Source organism: Oncorhynchus kisutch, linkage group LG17, assembly GCF_002021735.2.
Source record: "Oncorhynchus kisutch isolate 150728-3 linkage group LG17, Okis_V2, whole genome shotgun sequence".
Taxonomy (NCBI): domain Eukaryota; kingdom Metazoa; phylum Chordata; class Actinopteri; order Salmoniformes; family Salmonidae; genus Oncorhynchus; species Oncorhynchus kisutch.
The window spans coordinates 3198309-3218193 of record NC_034190.2 but is presented as its reverse complement, the minus strand read 5'-3'; the positions used below and the strand labels follow the sequence as shown (position 1 = coordinate 3218193).

Below are 19885 nucleotides of genomic sequence, written 5' to 3'. Positions count from 1 at the left end.
TTCTCTGTCTGTCTAGAAGTCTGTTTCTCTCTCCTTCTTCTTCTCTGTCTGTCTAGAAGTCTGTTTCTCTCTCCTTCTTCTTCTTCTCTGTCTGTCTAGAAGTCTGTTTCTCTCTCCTCTTCTTCTTCTCTGTCTGTCTAGAAGTCTGTTTCTCTCTCCTTCTTCTTCTCTGTCTGTCTAGAAGTCTGTTTCTCTCTCCTTCTTCTTCTCTGTCTGTCTAGAAGTCTGTTTCTCTCTCCTTCTTCTTCTTCTCTGTCTGTCTAGAAGTCTGTTTCTCTCTCCTCTTCTTCTCTGTCTGTCTAGAAGTCTGTTTCTCTCTCTTCTTCTTCTTCTCTGTCTGTCTAGAAGTCTGTTTCTCTCTCCTTCTTCTCTCTCTGTCTGTCTAGAAGTCTGTTTCTCTTCTCCTTCTTCTCTGTCTGTCTAGAAGTCTGTTTCTCTCTCCTTCTTCTTCTTCTCTGTCTGTCTAGAAGTCTGTTTCTCTCTCCTTCTTCTTCTCTGTCTGTCTAGAAGTCTGTTTCTCCTCTCTTCTTCTTCTCTGTCTGTCTAGAAAGTCATGTTCTCTCTCCTTCTTCATTCTTCCTCTGTCTGTCTAGAAGCATGTTCTCTCTCTTCTACTCTTCTTCTCTGTCCTGTCCTAGACAGTCATGTTTCTCCTCTCCTTCTTCTTCTCTGTCTTTCTAGAAGTCCATGTTTCTCTCTCCTTCTTCTTCTCTGTCTGTCTAGAAGTCTGTTTCTCTCTTCTTCTTCTTCTCTGTCTGTCTAGAAGTCTGTTTCTCTCTCCTTCTTCTTCTCTGTCTGTCTAGAAGCCTGTTTCTCTCTCCTTCTTCTCTTACTCTGTCTGTCTAGAAGTCTATTTCTCTCTCCTTCTTCTTCTCTCTGTCTGTCTAGAAGTCTGTTTCTCTTTCCTCTTCTTCTCTGTCTGTCTAGAGAAGTCTGTTTCTCTCTCCTTCTTCTTCTCTGTCTGTCTAGAAGCCTGTTTCTCTCATCCTTCTTCTCTCTGTCTGTCGAGAAGCCTGTTCTTCTCTCCATTCTTGTTCTCTGTCTGTCTAGAAGTCTGTTTCTCTCTCCTTCTTCTTCTCTCTGTCTGTCTAGAAGCCTGTTTCTCTCTCCTTCTCTGCCTCTCTGTCTGTCTAGAAGTCTGTTTACTCTCTCCTCTTCTTCTTCTCTGTCTGTCTAGAAGTCTGTTTCTCTCTCCTCCTCTTCTTCTCTGGTCTGTCTAGAAAGTCTGTTTCTCTCTCCTTCTTCTTCTCTGTCTGTCTAGAAAAGTCTGTTTCTCTCTCCTTCTTCTCATTCTCTGTCGTCTAGAAGTCTTTCTTCTCCTCTTCTTCTCTGTCTGTTCTAGAAGCATGTTTCTCTCTCCTTCTTCTTCTCTGTCTGTCTAGAAGTCTGTTTCTCTCTCCTTCTTCTTCTCTGTCTGTCTAGAAGTCTGTTTCTCTCTCCTTCTTCTTCTCTGTCTGTCTAGAAGTCTGTTTCTTCCTCTCCTTCTTCTTCTTCTCTGTCTGTCTAGAAGTCCGTTTCTCCTCTCCTTCTTCTTCTCTGTCTGTCTTAGAAGCCTGTTTCTCTCTCCTTCTTCTTCTTCTGTCTGTCTAGAAGCCTGTTTCTCTCTCTTCCTTCTGTTCTCTGTCTGTCTAGAAGTCCTGTTTCTCTCGTCGCTTCTTCTTCTTCTCTGTTCTGTCTAGACAGACCTGTTAGCTAAATCTCTCTTCTCTCTCTCTTCTTCTCTTCTGGTCCTGTCTAGAAGTCTGTTTCTCGCTCCTTCTTCTTCTTCTCTGTCTGTCTAGACGTCTGTCTCCTCTCCTCCTTCTTCTTCTCTGTCTGTCTAGAAGTCTGTTTCTCTCTCCTTCTTCTTCTTTCTTGTCTGTCTAGAAGTCTGTTTCTCTCTCCTTCTTCTTCTTCTCTGTCTGTCTAGAGTCTGTTTCTCTCTCCTCCTTCTTCTTCCTCTGTCTGTCTAGAAGCCTGTTTCTCTCTCCTTCTTCTTCTCTGTCTGGTCTAATGAAGTCCTGTTTCTCTCTCCTTCTTCTCTGTCTGTCTAGAAGTCTTTTCTCTCTCCTTCTTCTTCTTCTCTGTCTGTCTAGAAGTCTGTTTCTCTCTCCTTCTTTCTGTCTGTCTAGAAGTCTGTTTCTCTTCTTCTTCTCTGTCTGTCTAGAAGTCTGTTTCTCTCTCCTTCTTCTTCTCTGTCTGTCTGGTCTAGAAGTCTGTTTCTCTCCTCCTTCTTCTTCTCTGTCTGTCTAGAAGTCGTTTCTCTCTCCTTCTTCTTCTCTGTCTGTCTAAGAAGTCTGTTTCTCTCTCCTTCTTCTTCTCTCTGCTGTCTAGAAGCCTGTTTCTCTTCCTTCTTCTTCTTCTCTGTCTGTCTAGAAGTCTGTTTCTCTCTCTTCTTCTTCTTCTCTGTCTGTCTAGAAGTCTGTTTCTCTCTCTCCTTCTTCTTCTCTGTCTGTCTAGAAGTCTGTTTCTCTCTCCTTCTTCTTCTTCTCTGTCTGTCTAGAAGTCTGTTTCTCTCTCCTTCTTCTTCTTCTCTGTCTGTCTAGAAGTCTGTTTCTCTCTCCTCCTTCTTCTTCTCTGTCTGTCTAGAAGTCTGTTTCTCTCTCCTCCTTCTTCTTCTCTGTCTGTCTAGAAGTCTGTTTCTCTCTCCTTCTTCTTCTTCTCTGTCTGTCTAGAAGTCTGTTTCTCTCTCCTTCTTCTTCTCTGTCTGTCTAGAAGTCTGTTTCTCTCTCTTCTTCTTCTCTGTCTGTCTAGAAGTCTGTTTCTCTCTCCTTCTTCTTCTCTGTCTGTCTAGAAGTCTGTTTCTCTCTCCTTCTTCTTCTCTGTCTGTCTAGAAGTCTGTTTCTCTCTCCTTCTTCTTCTCTGTCTGTCTAGAAGTCTGTTTCTCTCTCCTTCTTCTTCTCTGTCTGTCTAGAAGCCTGTTTCTCTCTCCTCTCTTCTTCTTCTGTCTGTCTAGAAGTCTGTTTCTCTTCTCCTTCTTCTTCTCTGTCTGTCTAGAAGCTGTTTCTCTCTCCTTCTTTCTTCTCTGTCTGTCTAGAAAGTCTGTTTCTCTCTCTTCTTCTTCTCTGTCCTGTCTAGAAGCCTGTTTCTCTCTCCTTCTTCTTCTCTGTCTGTCTAGAAGTCTGTTTCTCTCTCCTTCTTCTTCTCTGTCTGTCTAGAAGCATGTTTCTCTTCTTCTTCTTCTTCTTCTCTGTCTGTCTAGAAGTCTGTTTCTCTCTCCTTCTTCTTCTCTGTCTGTCTAGAAGTCTGTTTCTCTCTCCTTCTTCTCTGTCTGTCTAGAAGTCTGTTTCTCTCTCCTTCTTCTTCTTCTCTGTCTGTCTAGAAGTCTGTTTCTCTCTCCTTCTTCTCTGTCTGTCTAGAAGTCTGTTTCTCTCTCCTTCTTCTTCTTCTCTGTCTGTCTAGAAGCCTGTTTCTCTCTCCTTCTTCTTCTCTGTCTGTCTAGAAGCCTGTTTCTCTCTCCTTCTTTCTCTGTCTGGTCTAGAAGTCTGTTTCTCTCTCCTTCTTCTTTCTTCTCTGTCTGTCCTTAGAAGCCTGTTTCTCTCTCCTTTCTTCTTCTTCTCTGTCTGTCTAGAAGTCTGTTCTCTCTCCTTCTTCTTCTTCTCTGTCTGTCTAGAAGTCTGTTTCTCTCTCCTCCTTCTTCTTCTCTGTCTGTCTAGAAGTCTGTTTCTCTCCTTCTTCTCTCTCTTCCTGTCTAGAAGTAATGTTTCTCTCCTTCTTCTCTTCTCTGTCTGTCCTAGAAGTCTGTTTCTCTCCCTTCTTCTTCTTCTCTGTCTGTCTAGAAGTCTCGTTTCTCTTCCTCCTTCTCTTCTCTGTCTGTCTAGAAGTCTGTTTCTCTCTCCTTCTTCTTCTCTGTCTGTCTAGAAGTCTGTTTCTCTCTCCTTCTTCTTCTTCTCTCTGTCTGTCTAGAAGTCTGTTTCTCTCTCCTTCTTCTTCTCTGTCTGTCTAGAAGCCTGTTTCTCTCTCCTTCTTCTTCTCGTCTGTCTAGAAGCCTGTTTCTCTCTCTTCTTCTCTGTCTGTCTAGAAGTCTGTTTCTCTTCTTCTCCTGTCTGTCTTAGAGTCTGTTCTCTTCCTTCTTCTTCTGTCTGTCTGTCTAGAAGTCTGTTTTCTCTCTCCTTCTTCTTCTCTGTCTGTCTAGAAGTCTGTTTCTCTCTCCTTCTTCTTCTCTGTCTGTCTAGAAGTCTGTTTCTCTCTCCTTCTTCTTCTCTGTCTGTCTAGAAGTCTGTTTCTCTCTCCTTCTTCTTCTCTGTCTGTCTAGAAGCCTGTTTCTCTCTCCTCCTTCTTCTTCTCTGTCTGTCTAGAAGTCTGTTTCTCTCTCCTTCTTCTTCTTCTCTGTCTGTCTAGAAGCCTGTTTCTCTCTCTTCTTCTTCTTCTCTGTCTGTCTAGAAGCCTGTTTCCTCTCTCCTTCTTCTTCTCTGTCTGTCTAGAAGTCTGTTTCTCTCTCCTTCTCCTTCTTCTTCTTCTCTGTCTGTCTGTCTAGGAGTCTGTTTCTCTCTCCTTCTTCTTCTCTGTCTGTCTGTCTAGAAGTCTGTTTCTCTCTCCTTCTTCTTCTCTGTCTGTCTAGAAGTCTGTTCTCTCTCCTTCTTCTTCTTCTCTGTCTGTCTAGAAGCCTGTTTTCTCTCTCCTTCTTCTTCTTCTCTTGTCTGTCTAGAAGTCTGTTCTCTTCTTCTTCTCTGTCTGTCTAGAAGTCTGTTTCTCTTCTTCTTCTCTGTCTGTCTAGAAGTCTGTTTCTCTTCTTCTTCTCTGTCTGTCTAGAAGCCTTGTTTCTCTTCTTCTTCTCTGTCTGTCTAGAAGTCTGTTTCTCTCTCCTTCTTCTTCTTCACTGTCTGTCTAGAAGTCTGTTTCTCTCTCCTTCTTCTTCTTCTCTGTCTGTCTAGAAGTCTGTTTCTCTCTCCTTCTTCTTCTTCTCTGTCTGTCTAGAAGTCTGTTTCTCTCTCCTTCTTCTTCTCTGTCTGTCTAGAAGTCTGTTTCTCTCTCCTTCTTCTTCTCTGTCTGTCTAGAAGTCTGTTTCTCTCTCCTTCTTCTTCTTCTCTGTCTGTCTAGAAGTCTGTTTCTCTCTCCTTCTTCTTCTCTGTCTGTCTAGAAGCCTGTTTCTCTCTCCTTCTTCTTCTCTGTCTGTCTAGAAGCCTGTTTCTCTCTCCTTCTTCTTCTCTGTCTGTCTAGAAGTCTGTTTCTCTCTCCTTCTTCTTCTTCTCTGTCTGTCTAGAAGCCTGTTTCTCTCTCCTTCTTCTTCTTCTCTGTCTGTCTAGAAGTCTGTTTCTCTCTCCTTTCTTCTTCTTTCTGTCTGTCTAGAAGTCTGTTTCCTCTCCTCCTTCTTCTCTCTGTCTGTCTAGAAGTCTGTTTCTCTCTCCTTCCTTCTTCTTCTCTGTCTTCTAGAAGTCTGTATTCTCTCTCCTTCTTCTTCTTCTCTGTCTGTCTAGAAGTCTGTTTCTCTCTCCTCCTTCTTTCTTCTCTGTCTGTCTAGAACTTGTTTCTCTCTCCTCCTTCTTCTTCTCTGTCTGTCTAGAAGCCTGTTTCTCTCTCCTTCTTCTTCTTCTCTGTCTGTCTAGAAGTCTGTTTCTTCTCTCCTTCTTCTTCTCTGTCTGTCTAGAAGGCTGTTTCTCTCTCCTTCTTCTTCTCTGTCTGTCTAGAAGCCTGTTTCTCTCTCCTTCTTCTTCTCTGTCTGGTCTAGAAGTCTGTTTCTCTCTCCTTCTTCTTCTCTGTCTGTCTAGAATCCTGTTGTCTCTCTCCTGCTTCTTCTTCTCTGTCGTCTAGAAGTCTGTTTCTTCTCTCCTTCTTCTCTGTCTGTCTAGAAGTCTGTTTCTCTTCTCCTTCTTCTTTCTCTGTCTGTCTAGAAGCATGTTTCTCTCTCTCCTTCTTCTTCCTGTCTGTCTAGAAGTCTGTTTCTCTCTCTTCTTCTTCTCTGTCTGTCTAGAAGCCTGTTTCTCTCTCCTTCTTCTTCTCTGTCTGTCTAGAAGTCTGTTTCTCTCTCCTTCTTCTTCTCTGTCTGTCTAGAAGCATGTTTCTCTCTTCTTCTTCTCTTCTTCTTCTCTCTGTCTGTCTAGAAGTCTGTTTCTCTCTCCTTCTTCTTCTCTGTCTGTCTAGAAGCCTGTTTCTCTCTCCTTCTTCTCTGTCTGTCTAGAAGTCTGTTTCTCTCTCCTTCTTCTTCTTCTCTGTCTGTCTAGAAGTCTGTTTCTCTCTCCTTCTTCTCTGTCTGTCTAGAAGTCTGTTTCTCTCTCCTTCTTCTTCTTCTCTGTCTGTCTAGAAGCCTGTTTCTCTCTCCTTCTTCTTCTCTGTCTGTCTAGAAGCCTGTTTCTCTCTCCTTCTTCTCTGTCTGTCTAGAAGTCTGTTTCTCTCTCCTTCTTCTTCTTCTCTGTCTGTCTAGAAGCCTGTTTCTCTCTCCTTCTTCTTCTTCTCTGTCTGTCTAGAAGTCTGTTTCTCTCTCCTTCTTCTTCTTCTCTGTCTGTCTAGAAGTCTGTTTCTCTCTCCTCCTTCTTCTTCTCTGTCTGTCTAGAAGTCTGTTTCTCTCTCCTTCTTCTTCTTCTCTGTCTGTCTAGAAGTCTGTTTCTCTCTCCTTCTTCTTCTTCTCTGTCTGTCTAGACAGCATGTTTCTCTCTCCTTCATCTTCTTCTTTGTCTGTCTAGAAGCAAGTTTCTCTCTCCTTCTTCTTCTCTGTCTGTCTAGAAGTCTGTTTCTCTCTCCTTCTTCTTCTCTGTCTGTCTAGAAGTCTGTTTCTCTCTCCTTCTTCTTCTCTGTCTGTCTAGAAGCCTGTTTCTCTCTCCTTCTTCTTCTCTGTCTGTCTAGAAGTCTGTTTCTCTCTCCTTCTTCTTCTCTGTCTGTCTAGAAGCCTGTTTCTCTCTCCTTCTTCTTCTTCTCTGTCTGTCTAGAAGTCTGTTTCTCTCTCCTTCTTCTTCTCTGTCTGTCTAGAAGCATGTTTCTCTCTCCTTCTTCTTCTCTGTCTGTCTAGAAGTCTGTTTCTCTCTCTTCTTCTTCTCTGTCTGTCTAGAAGCCCTGTTTCTCTCTCCTTCTTCTTCTCTGTCTGTCTAGAAGTCTGTTTCTCTCTCCTTCTTCTTCTCTGTCCTGTCTAGAAGCCTGTTTCTCTCTCCTTCTTCTTCTCTGTCTGTCTAGAAGTCTGTTTCTCTCTCCTTCTTCTTCTTCTCTGTCTGTCTAGAAGTCTATTTCTCTCTCCTTCTTCTTCTTCTCTGTCTGTCTAGAAGCCTGTTTCTCTCTCCTTCTTCTTCTTCTCTGTCTGTCTAGAAGTCTGTTTTCTCACTCCTTCTTCTTCTCTGTCCAGAAACCTGTTTCTCTCTCCTTCTTCTTCTTCTCTGTCTGTCTAGAAGCCTGTTTCTCTCTCCTTCTTCTTCTTCTCTGTCTGTCTAGAAGTCTGTTTCTCTCTCCTTCTTCTTCTTCTCTGTCTGTCTAGAAGCATGTTTCTCTCTCCTTCTTCTCTGCCTGTCTAGAAGCATGTTTCTCTCTCCTTCTTCTCTGTCTGTCTGTCTAGAAGCATGCTTCTCTCTCCTTCTTCTTCTTCTCTGTCTGTCTAGAAGCATGTTTCTCTCTCCTTCTTCTTCTCTGTCTGTCTAGAAGCATGTTTCTCTCTCCTTCTTCTTCTCTGTCTGTCTAGAAGCATGTTTCTCTCTCCTTCTTCTTCTACTCTGTCTGTCTAGAAGTCTGTTTCTCTCTCCTTCTTCTTCTCTGTCTGTCTAGAAGTCTGTTTCTCTCTCCTTCTTCTTCTCTGTCTGTCTAGAAGCCTGTTTCTCTCTCCTTCTTCTTCTCTGTCTGTCTAGAAGTCTGTTTCTCTCTCCTTCTTCTTCTACTCTGTCTGTCTAGAAGTCTGTTTCTCTCTCCTTCTTCTTCTCTGTCTGTCTAGAAGCCTGTTTCTCTCTCCTTCTTCTTCTCTGTCTGTCTAGAAGTCTGTTTCTCTCTCCTTCTTCTTCTCTGTCTGTCTAGAAGCCTGTTTCTCTCTCCTTCTTCTTCTCTGTCTGTCTAGAAGTCTGTTTCTCTCTCCTTCTTCTTCTTCTCTGTCTTCTAGAAGTCTATTTCTCTCTCCTTCTTCTCTTCTCTGTCTGTCTAGAAGCCTGTTTCTCTCTCCTTCTTCTTCTTCTCTGTCTGTCTAGAAGTCTGTTTCTCACTCCTTCTTCTTCTCTGTCCAGAAACCTGTTTCTCTCTCCTTCTTCTTCTTCTCTGTCTGTCTAGAAGCCTGTTTCTCTCTCTTCTTCTTCTTCTCTGTCTGTCTAGAAGTCCTGTTTCTCTCTCCTTCTTCTTCTTCTCTGTCTGTCTAGAAGCATGTTTCTCTCTCCTTCTTCTCTGCCTGTCTAGAAGCATGTTTCTCTCTCCTTCTTCTCTGTCTGTCTGTCTAGAAGCATGCTTCTCTCTCCTTCTTCTTCTTCTCTGTCTGTCTAGAAGCATGTTTCTCTCTCCTTCTTCTTCTCTGTCTGTCTAGAAGCATGTTTCTCTCTCCTTCTTCTTCTCTGTCTGTCTAGAAGCATGTTCTCTCTCCTTCTTCTTCTACTCTGTCTGTCTAGAAGTCTGTTTCTCTCTCCTTCTTCTTCTCTGTCTGTCTAGAAGTCTGTTTCTCTCTCCTTCTTCTTCTCTGTCTGTCTAGAAGCCTGTTTCTCTCTCCTTCTTCTTCTCTGTCTGTCTAGAAGTCTGTTTCTCTCTCCTTCTTCTTCTACTCTGTCTGTCTAGAAGTCTGTTTCTCTCTCCTTCTTCTTCTCTGTCTGTCTAGAAGTCTGTTTCTCTCTCCTTCTTCTTCTCTGTCTGTCTAGAAGTCTGTTTCTCTCTCCTTCTTCTTCTCTGTCTGTCTAGAAGCCTGTTTCTCTCTCCTTCTTCTTCTCTGTCTGTCTAGAAGTCTGTTTCTCTCTCCTTCTTCTTCTCTGTCTGTCTAGAAGCCTGTTTCTCTCTCCTTCTTCTTCTTCTCTCTCTGTCTAGAAGTCTGTTTCTCTCTCCTTCTTCTTCTCTGTCTGTCTAGAAGCATGTTTCTCTCTCCTTCTTCTTCTCTGTCTGTCTAGAAGTCTGTTTCTCTCTTCTTCTTCTTCTCTGTCTGTCTAGAAGCCTGTTTCTCTCTCCTTCTTCTTCTCTGTCTGTCTAGAAGTCTGTTTCTCTCTCCTTCTTCTTCTCTGTCTGTCTAGAAGCATGTTTCTCTTCTTCTTCTTCTTCTTCTTCTTCTTCTCTGTCTGTCTAGAAGTCTGTTTCTCTCTCCTTCTTCTTCTCTGTCTGTCTAGAAGTCTGTTTCTCTCTCCTTCTTCTTCTCTGTCTGTCTAGAAGCCTGTTTCTCTCTCCTTCTTCTTCTTCTCTGTCTGTCTAGAAGCCTGTTTCTCTCTCCTTCTTCTTCTCTGTCTGTCTCGAAGCCTGTTTCTCTCTCCTTCTTCTTCTCTGTCTGTCTAGAAGTCTATTTCTCTCTCCTTCTTCTTCTTCTCTGTCTGTCTAGAAGCCTGTTTCTCTCTCCTTCTTCTTCTCTGTCTGTCTAGAAGTCTGTTTCTCTCTCCTTCTTCTTCTCTGTCTGTCTAGAAGCCTGTTCTCTCTCCTTCTTCTTCTCTGTATGTCTAGAAGTCTGTTCTGTCTCCTTCTTCTTCTTCTCTGTCTGTCTAGAAGTCTGTTTCTCTCTCCTTCTTCTTCTCTGTCTGTCTAGAAGCATGTTTCTCTCTCCTTCTTCTTCTTCTCTGTCTGTCTAGAAGCATGTTTCTCTCTCCTTCTTCTTCTTCTCTGTCTGTCTAGAAGTCTGTTTCTCTCTCCTTCTTCTTCTTCTCTGTCTGTCTAGAAGTCTGTTTCTCTCTCCTCCTTCTTCTTCTCTGTCTGTCTAGAAGTCTGTTTCTCTCTCCTTCTTCTTCTTCTCTGTCTGTCTAGAAGCATGTTTCTCTCTCCTTCTTCTTCTTCTCTGTCTGTCTAGAAGCATGTTTCTCTCTCTTCTTCTTCTTCTCTGTCTGTCTAGAAGCCTGTTTCTCTCTCCTTCTTCTTCTCTGTCTGTCTAGAAGTCTGTTTCTCTCTCCTTCTTCTTCTACTCTGTCTGTCTAGAAGCATGTTTCTCTCTCCTTCTTCTCTGTCTGTCTAGAAGCCTGTTTTCTCTCTCCTTCTTCTTCTACTCTGTCTGTCTAGAAGCCTGTTTCTCTCTCCTTCTTCTTCTCTGTCTGTCTAGAAGCCTGTTTCTCTCTCCTTCTTCTTCTTCTCTGTCTGTCTAGAAACCTGTGTCTCTCTCCTTCTTCTTCTTCTCTGTCTGTCTAGAAGCCTGTTTCTCTCTCCTTCTTCTTCTTCTCTGTCTGTCAAGAAGCATGTTTCTCTCTCCTTCTTCTTCTCTGTCTGTCTAGAAGCATGTTTCTCTCTCCTTCTTCTCTGTCTGTCTAGAAGCATGTTTCTCTCTCTCCTTCTTCTTCTCTGTCTGTCTAGAAGCATGTTTCTCTCTCCTTCTTCTTATTCTCTGTCTGTCTAGAAGCCTGTTTCTCTCTCCTTCTTCTTCTCTGTCTGTCTATCAGTCGGTTTGTTTTTCTAACACGTCTCTTTTATCTCTCCCCCAGCGGATGACGGTTGTGGGGGAACGTTACGAGGCCAGAGCGGTGTGATCACCAGCCCCAACTACCCAGGGGAGTACAGCAACAATGCAGACTGTACCTGGACCGTCCTGGCTGAGCCTGGAGACACCATCGCCCTGGTCTTCTCTGACTTTACCCTGGAGGACGACTATGACCTGCTGGAGGTCAGCGGCACAGACGGCTCCTCTCAGTGGTGAGTACCCAGCCCGAGGGGGATGTTTTCTGGGGAGGGGACGGTGGGGGTATGGTGGTTTATGGTCAGTAAACTGCTGGAGGTAGGGGGGCTGAGGAGAACTCTAAGCGGTGAGTACCCAGCCGGGGTGCTTTGATGTGGGGGGAGGGATTGGGATAAGGTGGCGTATGGTCGTGGTTGGTTGCTCAACTGCTGGAGGTCAGGTTGTCTCAGTGGTGACCCAGCCCAGGGGGACGAGGAGATGGTGGGGCTTGGTGCTGGTTAAAATATTTACTATGATCTGCAGGAAATCAGTCCTGTCTCTGTCTTAATTTGATGACAATCTTGTTCCTTGGATTGTCAACAGCTGTAAATGATCTCAGGATCGAATCTCTAAAGCAGTGTTGTTCACGTGTGTCTTCTACTTATGTTATTATCTTCTGAATGACGAGATGACGCTCTTGTCTCACGGCTCACGGGACGTCTCAGTGTCCTCCTACCTGTTGATTGGCTGTTGGAGTTTGATGGATAATCTGATTGGGCTACTCAGTTGTGTGTGTGTGTGTGTGTGTGTGTGTGTGTGTGTGTGTGTGTGTGTGTGTGTGTGTGTGTCTATCACATTGACATATGAGTTATACAATCTGACCGGAAGGACACACACACACAGACACACACACACACAGACACACACACACACTGCTATTCGACGTCAGCTTCTTCACTAAACTTCCAAAGTGATGACATCAAATCTGAGGAAGAGGAAGGTTAGGGTGTAGGCAGAAGTATAATTTTTAAAATGAGGCTGTACTCCTTGGAATATATGATGAAAACAGACAGTAATGTTTAATAACAGACGACAAGACTAAGGCCATTAGGAGGTACAAGATATTTCGCTGTTCGACTGCTGACAATGCATGTGGCGTGTACACATTTAGGCCACCACAAGTTGGTAGATATGAGTCCAGCTCACTGAGCTATCTGAGGGTATAAGATGCCACGGTGTACAACGAGCACAGAAACTGGCTCACTGTTATCCTAAAATGAATCGCCATGGTAATGCAATGCTGCAGCAGATGCTGTGGAAGGATGGTACAGGATATATACACCGAGGCGTACGGAGCCGTCACTGTGTGTAGAACGTGAAGCGAAGATAAAAGCTAACACCTGAAAAGTGGGCGTACATTCACCACGGCATTAAATGGTCAATAAGGTAGAGGTGAATTTTACTAAGCCTCTTTTTGGTGCCGTCTACGAGGCACTCAGGTGAAATTACCCATTTTTTTTTTTTATGACAGTTTTTACGAGTGAGACCCATAAAAATAACACTTACTGGTGATTTTAACTTGTTATAGTCTGTCAATCAAAGCAAAGCAGGGCTTTTCTTCACAGAGGCTTCATGTGCAGCAAGTGAAGTGGGGGATTCGTAGGTGATTTGTGGGTGATTTGTAACCAATGCTAAATGGAATTAAAAGGACATAATGAAGTTGGCTAAATGAGAAGGCTACAGTGGTCAACCAACCGGTAGGCTGTTGTTTCATCTAAATGGAGTTGTTGTATGACAAGGACACGAAGCTCAACAAAATAGCCTCAATTAGCCATGCTAGCTAACTTAGCTGGTTAGTGTAACTAGCTTCTTTACATCCCATGTAATGCAGTCAAGACAGACACTGATGAGTTGAGATGATGGATAAACTATCAAGGCAAAAAAAGATTGTCTAACTTGTGCGAGTCGGTTTGGTTACTCTCTGTCTGTATCTCTCTCTCTCTCTCTATCTCTCTGTCTCTCTCTCTATCTCTCTGTCTCTCTCTCTCTCTCTCTCTCTCTCTCTGTCTCTCTCTCTGTCTCTCTCTGTCTCTCTCTATCTCTCTGTCTCTCTCTGTCTCTCTCTCTATCTCTCTGTCTCTCTCTGTGTCTCTCTCTCTCTCTCTCTCTCTCTCTCTCTCTCTCTCTCTCTCTCTCTCTCTCTCTATCTCTCTGTCTCTCTCTCTGTCTCTCTCTGTCTCTCTCTGTCTCTCTCTCTCTCTATCTCTCTCTCTGTCTCTCTCTGTCTCTCTCTGTCTCTCTCTGTCTCTCTCTCTCTCTCTCTCTCTCTCTCTCTCTCTCTCTCTCTCTCTCTCTCTCTCTCTGTCCTCTCTCTCTGTCTCTCTCTCTGTCTCTCTCTCTGTCTCTCTCTCTGTCTCTCTCTCTATCTCTCTGTCTCTCTCTCTGTCTCTCTCTCTGTCTCTCTCTGTCTCTCTCTATCTCTCTGTCTCTCTCTGTCTCTCTCTCTATCTCTCTGTCTCTCTCTCTCTCTCTCTCTCTGTCTCTCTCTCTGTCTCTCTCTGTCTCTCTCTCCTCTCTCTGTCTCTCTCTGTCTCTCTCTCTCTATGTCTGTTGGTCTTTAGCTTTCGCTATATTTCTTCTCTCTGTCTTCACTCAAAAAGGGAGCTCCCACAGAGCGAGAAGGAGATGGAGAGGAAGCGAGACATGGTGCGTGATTGAGGAGAAAGAAGTAGGATATCAACCTCTCCTCCTCTCCATCCCTCCCTCCCTTCATTCCAGCATGTATGTGCGTGGTCACTGCTGTAATTTAAACAGTCATTTAGCAGAGAGAAGTAGGACACAGACAGGGACCATGTTGGGCTGACCTTCAGAACACTCTAAAGACCGTGTGTGTCTGTGCTTCAGTCATGGATAATGCACCAGAATATTAACCAATGGAGGACAGCGTTAGACAGTCTGGAGAGGAGAGAGAGAGAATGAGGTGGAAGTTTATACAGGAACAATACTGGAGAACCATTGATGGAGAAGAGAGAGAGAATAAGAAAGGAAATAAAGAAGAGGAGAGGGGTGAAGGATATGAATAATCATTATTGGGGAACAATGATGTAGGACCACTGATGAAGAAGAAGAATGGAAGGAGGGAGAGGTAATGGAAGGAGACAGAGAGAATGGAAGGAGAGAGAGAGAATGGAAGGAGAGAGAGAGAATGGAAGGAGAGAGAGAATGGAAGGAGGGAGAGAATGGAAGGAGAGAGAGATAATGGAAGGATAGAGAGATAATGGAAGGAGAGAGAGAATGGTAAGGGGACTAGCATCACTATTCAGGTAACTAAATGCTAGACCCCAGACCCCATTATGTGGTCTGTTGGCTAGGCAGTGTAACAGACATCCTAGACCCCAGACCCCATTATGTGGTCTGTTGGCTAGGCAGTGTAACAGACATCCTAGACCCCAGACCCCATTATGTGGTCTGTTGGCTAGGCAGTGTAACAGACATCCTAGACCCAGACCCCATTATGTGGTCTGTTTGCCTAGGCAGTGTAACAGACATCCTAGACCCCAGACCTCAGTATGTATCCTGGACCCTACCATTATAGTACATTATCGTACCTCAAACCTTGGGTAACACATTATTCTACCATTATAGTGTCGCTAACCCGAGGGAACACATTAGTCTTCTACCTCAATCAGCCTGACTAACCGGTGTCTGTATATAGGCTCTCTACTGTATATAGAATCTCTACTGTCCATAGCCTCTACTGTATATAGCCTCTCTACTGTATATAACCTCTCTACTGTACATAGCCTCTCTACTGTATATAGCCTCTACTGTATATAGCCTCTCTACTGTATATAGCCTCTCTACTGTATATAGACTCTCTACTGTATATAGCCTCTACTGTATATAGTCACTACTGTATATAGCCTCTCTACTGTATATAGCCTCTCTACTATATATAGCCTCTCTACTGTATATAGCATCTCTACTGTATATAGTCACTACTGTACATAGCCTCTCTACTGTATGTAGCCCCTCTACTGTATATAGCCTCTCTACTGTATATAGCCTCTCTACTGTATATAGCATCTCTACTGTATATAGTCACTACTGTATATAGCCTCTCTACTGTATATAGCCTCTCTACTGTGTATAGCCTCTAATGTATATAGTCACTACTGTATATAGCCTCTACTGTATATAGCCTCTCTACTGTATATAGTCACTACTGTATATAGCCTCTCTACTGTATATAGCCTCTCTATTGTATATAGCCTCTCTACTGTATATAGCCTCTAATGTATATAGTCACTACTGTATATAGCCTCTACTGTATATAGCCTCTCTACTGTATATAGTCACTACTGTATATAGCCTCTCTACTGTATATAGCCTCTCTATTGTATATAGCCTCTCTACTGTATATAGCCTCTCTACTGTATATAGCCTCTCTACTGTATATAGCCTCTCTACTGTATATAACCTCTCTACTGTATATAACCTCTCTACTGTATATAGTATCTCTACTGTATATAGCCTCTCTACTATATATAGCCTCTCTACTGTATATAGCCTCTCTACTGTATATAACCTCTCTACTGTATATAGCCTCTCTACTGTATATAGCATCTCTACTGTATATAGCCTCTCTACTGTATATAGCCCCTCTACTGTATATAGCCTCTCTACTGTATATAGCCTCTCTACTGTTTATAGCCTCTCTACTGTATATAGCCTCTCTACTGTATATAGCCTCTCTACTGTATATAGCCTCTCTACTGTATATAGCCTCTCTACTGTATATAGCCCCTCTACTGTATATAGCCTCTACTGTATATAGCCTCTCTACTGTATATAGCCTCTCTACTGTATATAGCCTCTTCTACTGTATATAGCCTCTCTACTGTATATAGCCTCTCTACTGTATATAGCCTCTCTACTGTATATAGCCCCTCTACTGTATATAGCCTCTCTACTGTATATAGCCTCTCTACTGTATATAGCCTCTCTACTGTATATAGCCTCTCTACTGTATATAGCCCCTCTACTGTATATAGCCTCTACTGTATATAGCCCCTCTACTGTATATAGCCTCTACTGTATATAGCCTCTCTACTGTATATAGCCCCTCTACTGTATATAGCCTCTACTGTATATAACCTCTACTGTATATAGCCTCTCTACTGTATATAGCCCCTCTACTGTATATAGCCTCTCTACTGTATATAGCCTCTACTGTATATAGCCTCTCTACTGTATATAGCCCCTCTACTGTATATAGCCTCTACTGTATATAGCCTCTCTACTGTATATAGCCTCTCTACTGTATATAGCCTCTACTGTATATAGCCTCTCTACTGTATATAGCCTCTCTACTGTATATAGCCTCTCTACTGTATATAGCCTCTCTACTGTATATAGCCTCACTACTGTATATAGCCCCTCTACTGTATATAGCCTCTACTGTATATAGCCTCTCTACTGTATATAGCCTCTCTACTGTATATAGCCTCTCTACTGTATATAGCCTCTCTACTGTATATAGCCCCTCTACTGTATATAGCCTCTACTGTATATAGCCTCTCTACTGTATATAGCCTCTCTACTGTATATAGCCTCTACTGTATATAGCCTCTCTACTGTATATAGCCTCTCTACTGTATATAGCCTCTCTACTGTATATAGCCTCTCTACTGTATATAGCCTCTCTACTGTATATAGCCTCTCTACTGTATATAGTCACTACTGTATATAGCCTCTCTACTGTATATAGTCACTACTGTATATAGCCTCTCTACTGTATATAGTCTGTCTTTTTACTGTTGTTGTATTCAGCATTTCACTGTAAGGTCTACTACACCTGTTGTATTCAGCATTTCACTGTAAGGTCTACTACACCTGTTGTATTCAGCATTTCACTGTAAGGTCTACTACACCTGTTGTATTCAGCATTTCACTGTGAGGTCTACTACACCTGTTGTATTCAGCATTTCACTGTAAGGTCTACTACACCTGTTGTATTCAGCATTTCACTGTAAGGTCTACTACACCTGTTGTATTCAGCATTTCACTGTAAGGTCTACCTACACCTGTTGTATTCAGCATTTCACTGTAAGGTCTACTACACCTGTTGTATTCAGCATTTCACTGTCAGGTCTACTACACCTGTTGTATTCAGCATTTCACTGTCAGGTCTACTACACCTGTTGTATTCAGCATTTCACTGTAAGGTCTACCTACACCTGTTGTATTCATCATTTCACTGTTAGGTCTACTACACCTGTTGTATTCAGCATTTCACTGTAAGGTCTACTACACCTGTTGTATTCAGCATTTCACTGTGAGGTCTACTACACCTGTTGTATTCAGCATTTCACTGTGAGGTCTACTACACCTGTTGTATTCAGCATTTCACTGTGAGGTCTACTACACCTGTTGTATTCAGCATTTCACTGTCAGGTCTACTACACCTGTTGTATTCAGCATTTCACTGTAAGGTCTACCTACACCTGTTGTATTCATCATTTCACTGTTAGGTCTACTACACCTGTTGTATTCAGCATTTCACTGTAAGGTCTACTACACCTGTTGTATTCAGCATTTCACTGTGAGGTCTACTACACCTGTTGTATTCAGCATTTCACTGTAAGGTCTACTACACCTGTTGTATTCAGCATTTCACTGTGAGGTCTACTACACCTGTTGTATTCAGCATTTCACTGTAAGGTCTACTACACCTGTTGTATTCAGCATTTCACTGTGAGGTCCACTACACCTGTTGTATTCAGCATTTCACTGTGAGGTCTACTACACCTGTTGTATTCAGCATTTCACTGTGAGGTCTACTACACCTGTTGTATTCAGCATTTCACTGTGAGGTCTACTACACCTGTTGTATTCAGCATTTCACTGTGAGGTCTACTACACCTGTTGTATTCAGCATTTCACTGTGAGGTCTACTACACCTGTTGTATTCAGCATTTCACTGTGAGGTCTACTACACCTGTTGTATTCAGCATTTCACTGTGAGGTCCACTACACCTGTTGTATTCAGCATTTCACTGTGAGGTCTACTACACCTGTTGTATTCAGCATTTCACTGTGAGGTCTACTACACCTGTTGTATTCAGCATTTCACTGTGAGGTCTACTACACCTGTTGTATTCAGCATTTCACTGTGAGGTCTACTACACCTGTTGTATTCAGCATTTCACTGTGAGGTCTACTACACCTGTTGTATTCAGCATTTCACTGTGAGGTCTACTACACCTGTTGTATTCAGCATTTCACTGTAAGGTCTACTACACCTGTTTTAATCAGCATTTCACTATAAGGTCTACTACACCTGTTTTAATCAGCATTTCACTGTAAGGTCTACTACACCTGTTGTATTCAGCATTTCACTGTAAGGTCTACTACACCTGTTTTAATCAGCATTTCACTATAAGGTCTACTACACCTGTTGTATTCAGCATTTCACTGTAATGTCTACTACACCTGTTGTATTCAGCATTTCACTGTAATGTCTACTACACCTGTTGTATTCAGCATTTCACTGTAATGTCTACTACACCTGTTGTATTCAGCATTTCACTGTAATGTCTACTACACCACATATTCTACCGCGATAGTGTTTTTATCCACATTGATTTCCTCCCCCTTCTGAGGCAATGTAAATAACTCTCAATACCAGCCAATTTAGCGTTGAGTGCATGGTGCTGGATTCTGATTCGCTCGCTTGGCACAATGTGAAGCTCACAGCCAATTGACTTGTAATTTAGTTGTTGCTGCTGACTGCTTTGCAAACTGTCATATAGTGGTGGAGCTACTATCCCTGGGGGTTGTACCTACTATCCCTGGGGGTTGTAACTACTATCCCTGGGGGTTGTAACTCCTATCCCTGGGGGTGTTAACTCCTATCCCTGGGGGTTGTAACTCCTATCCCTGGGGTTGTAACTCCTATCCCTGGGGGTTGTACTCCTATCCCTGGGGGTTGTAACTCCTATCCCTGGGGGTTGTAACTCCTATCCCTGGGGGTTGTAACTCCTATCCCTGGGGGTTGTAACTCCTATCCCTGGGGGTTGTAACTCCTATCCCTGGGGGTTGTAACTCCTATCCCTGGGGGTTGTAACTACTATCCCTGGGGGTTGTAACTCCTATCCCTGGGGGTTGTAACTCCTATCCCTGGGGGTGTTAACTCCTATCCCAGGGGGTTGTAACTCCTATCCCTGGGGGTTGTAACTCCTATCCCTGGGGGTTGTAACTCCTATCCCTGGGGGTTGTAACTACTATCCCTGGGGGTTGTAACTCCTATCCCTGGGGGTTGTAACTACTATCCATGGGGGGTTGTAACTCATATCCCTGGGGTTGTAACTCCTATCCCTGGGGGTTGTAACTACTATCCCCGGGGGTTGTAACTCCTTTCCCCGGGGGTTGTAACTCCTATCCCTGGGGATGTTAACTCCTATCCCAGGGGGTTGTAACTCCTATCCCCGGCTGTTGTAACTACTATCCCCAGGGTGTTAACTCCTATCCCTGGGGGTTGTAACTACTATCCCTAGGGGTGTTAACTCCTATCCCTGGGGGTTGTAACTCCTATCCCTGGGGGTAGTAACTCCTATCCCTGGGGGTTGTATAACTCCTATCCCTGGGGGTTGTAACTCCTATCCCTGGGGGTTGTAAATCCTATCCCTGGGGGTTGTAAATCCTATCCCTAGGTGTGTTAACTCCTATCCCTGGGGGTTGTAACTCCTATCCCAGGGGGTTGTAACTACTATCCCCGGGGGTTGTAACTCCTATCCCCGGGGGTTGTAACTCCTATCCCTGGGGGTTGTAACTACTATCCCTGGGGGTTGTAACTCCTATCCCTGGGGGTTGTAACTCATATCCCTAGGGGCTGTAACTCCTATCCCTGGGGGTTGTAACTACTATACTTGGGGGTTGTAAATATTATCCCTAGGGGTGTTAACTCCTATCCCTGGGGGTTGTAACTACTACCCCTAGGGGTGTTAACTCCTATCCCTGGGGGTTGTAACTCCTATCCCTGGGGATTGTAACTCCTATCCCTGGGGGTTGTAACTCCTATCCCTGGGGGTTGTACTACTATCCCTAGGGGTGTTAACTCCTATCCCTAGGGGTGTTAACTCCTATCCCTGGGGGTTGTAACTCCTATCCCATGGGGTTGTAACTACTATCCCCGGGGGTTGTAACTCCTATCCCCGGGGGTTGTAACTCCTATCCCCGGGGGTTGTAACTCCTATCCCTAGGGGTGTTAACTCCTATCCCTGGGGGTTGTAACTCCTATCCCCGGGGGTTGTAACTCCTATCCCCGGGGGTTGTAACTCCTATCCCCGGGGGTTGTAACTCCTATCCCTGGGGGTTGTAACTCCTATCCCTAGGGGTGTTAACTCCTATCCCTGGGGGTTGTAACTACTATCCCTAGGGGTGTTAACTCCTATCCCTGGGGGTTGT

The 19885-nt window shown here is 43.7% G+C and overlaps 1 protein-coding gene across 1 annotated transcript in view; it reads left to right on the top strand.

The window, feature by feature from the left end:
- LOC109883181 (CUB and sushi domain-containing protein 2-like) overlaps positions 1–19885 on the top strand; it is an 899659-nt gene that overhangs the window by 210227 nt on the left and 669547 nt on the right. Inside the window, 1 exon segment of the mRNA XM_031794932.1 lies at positions 10467–10674. Within this exon segment, the coding sequence (XP_031650792.1) occupies positions 10467–10674 (208 nt within the window).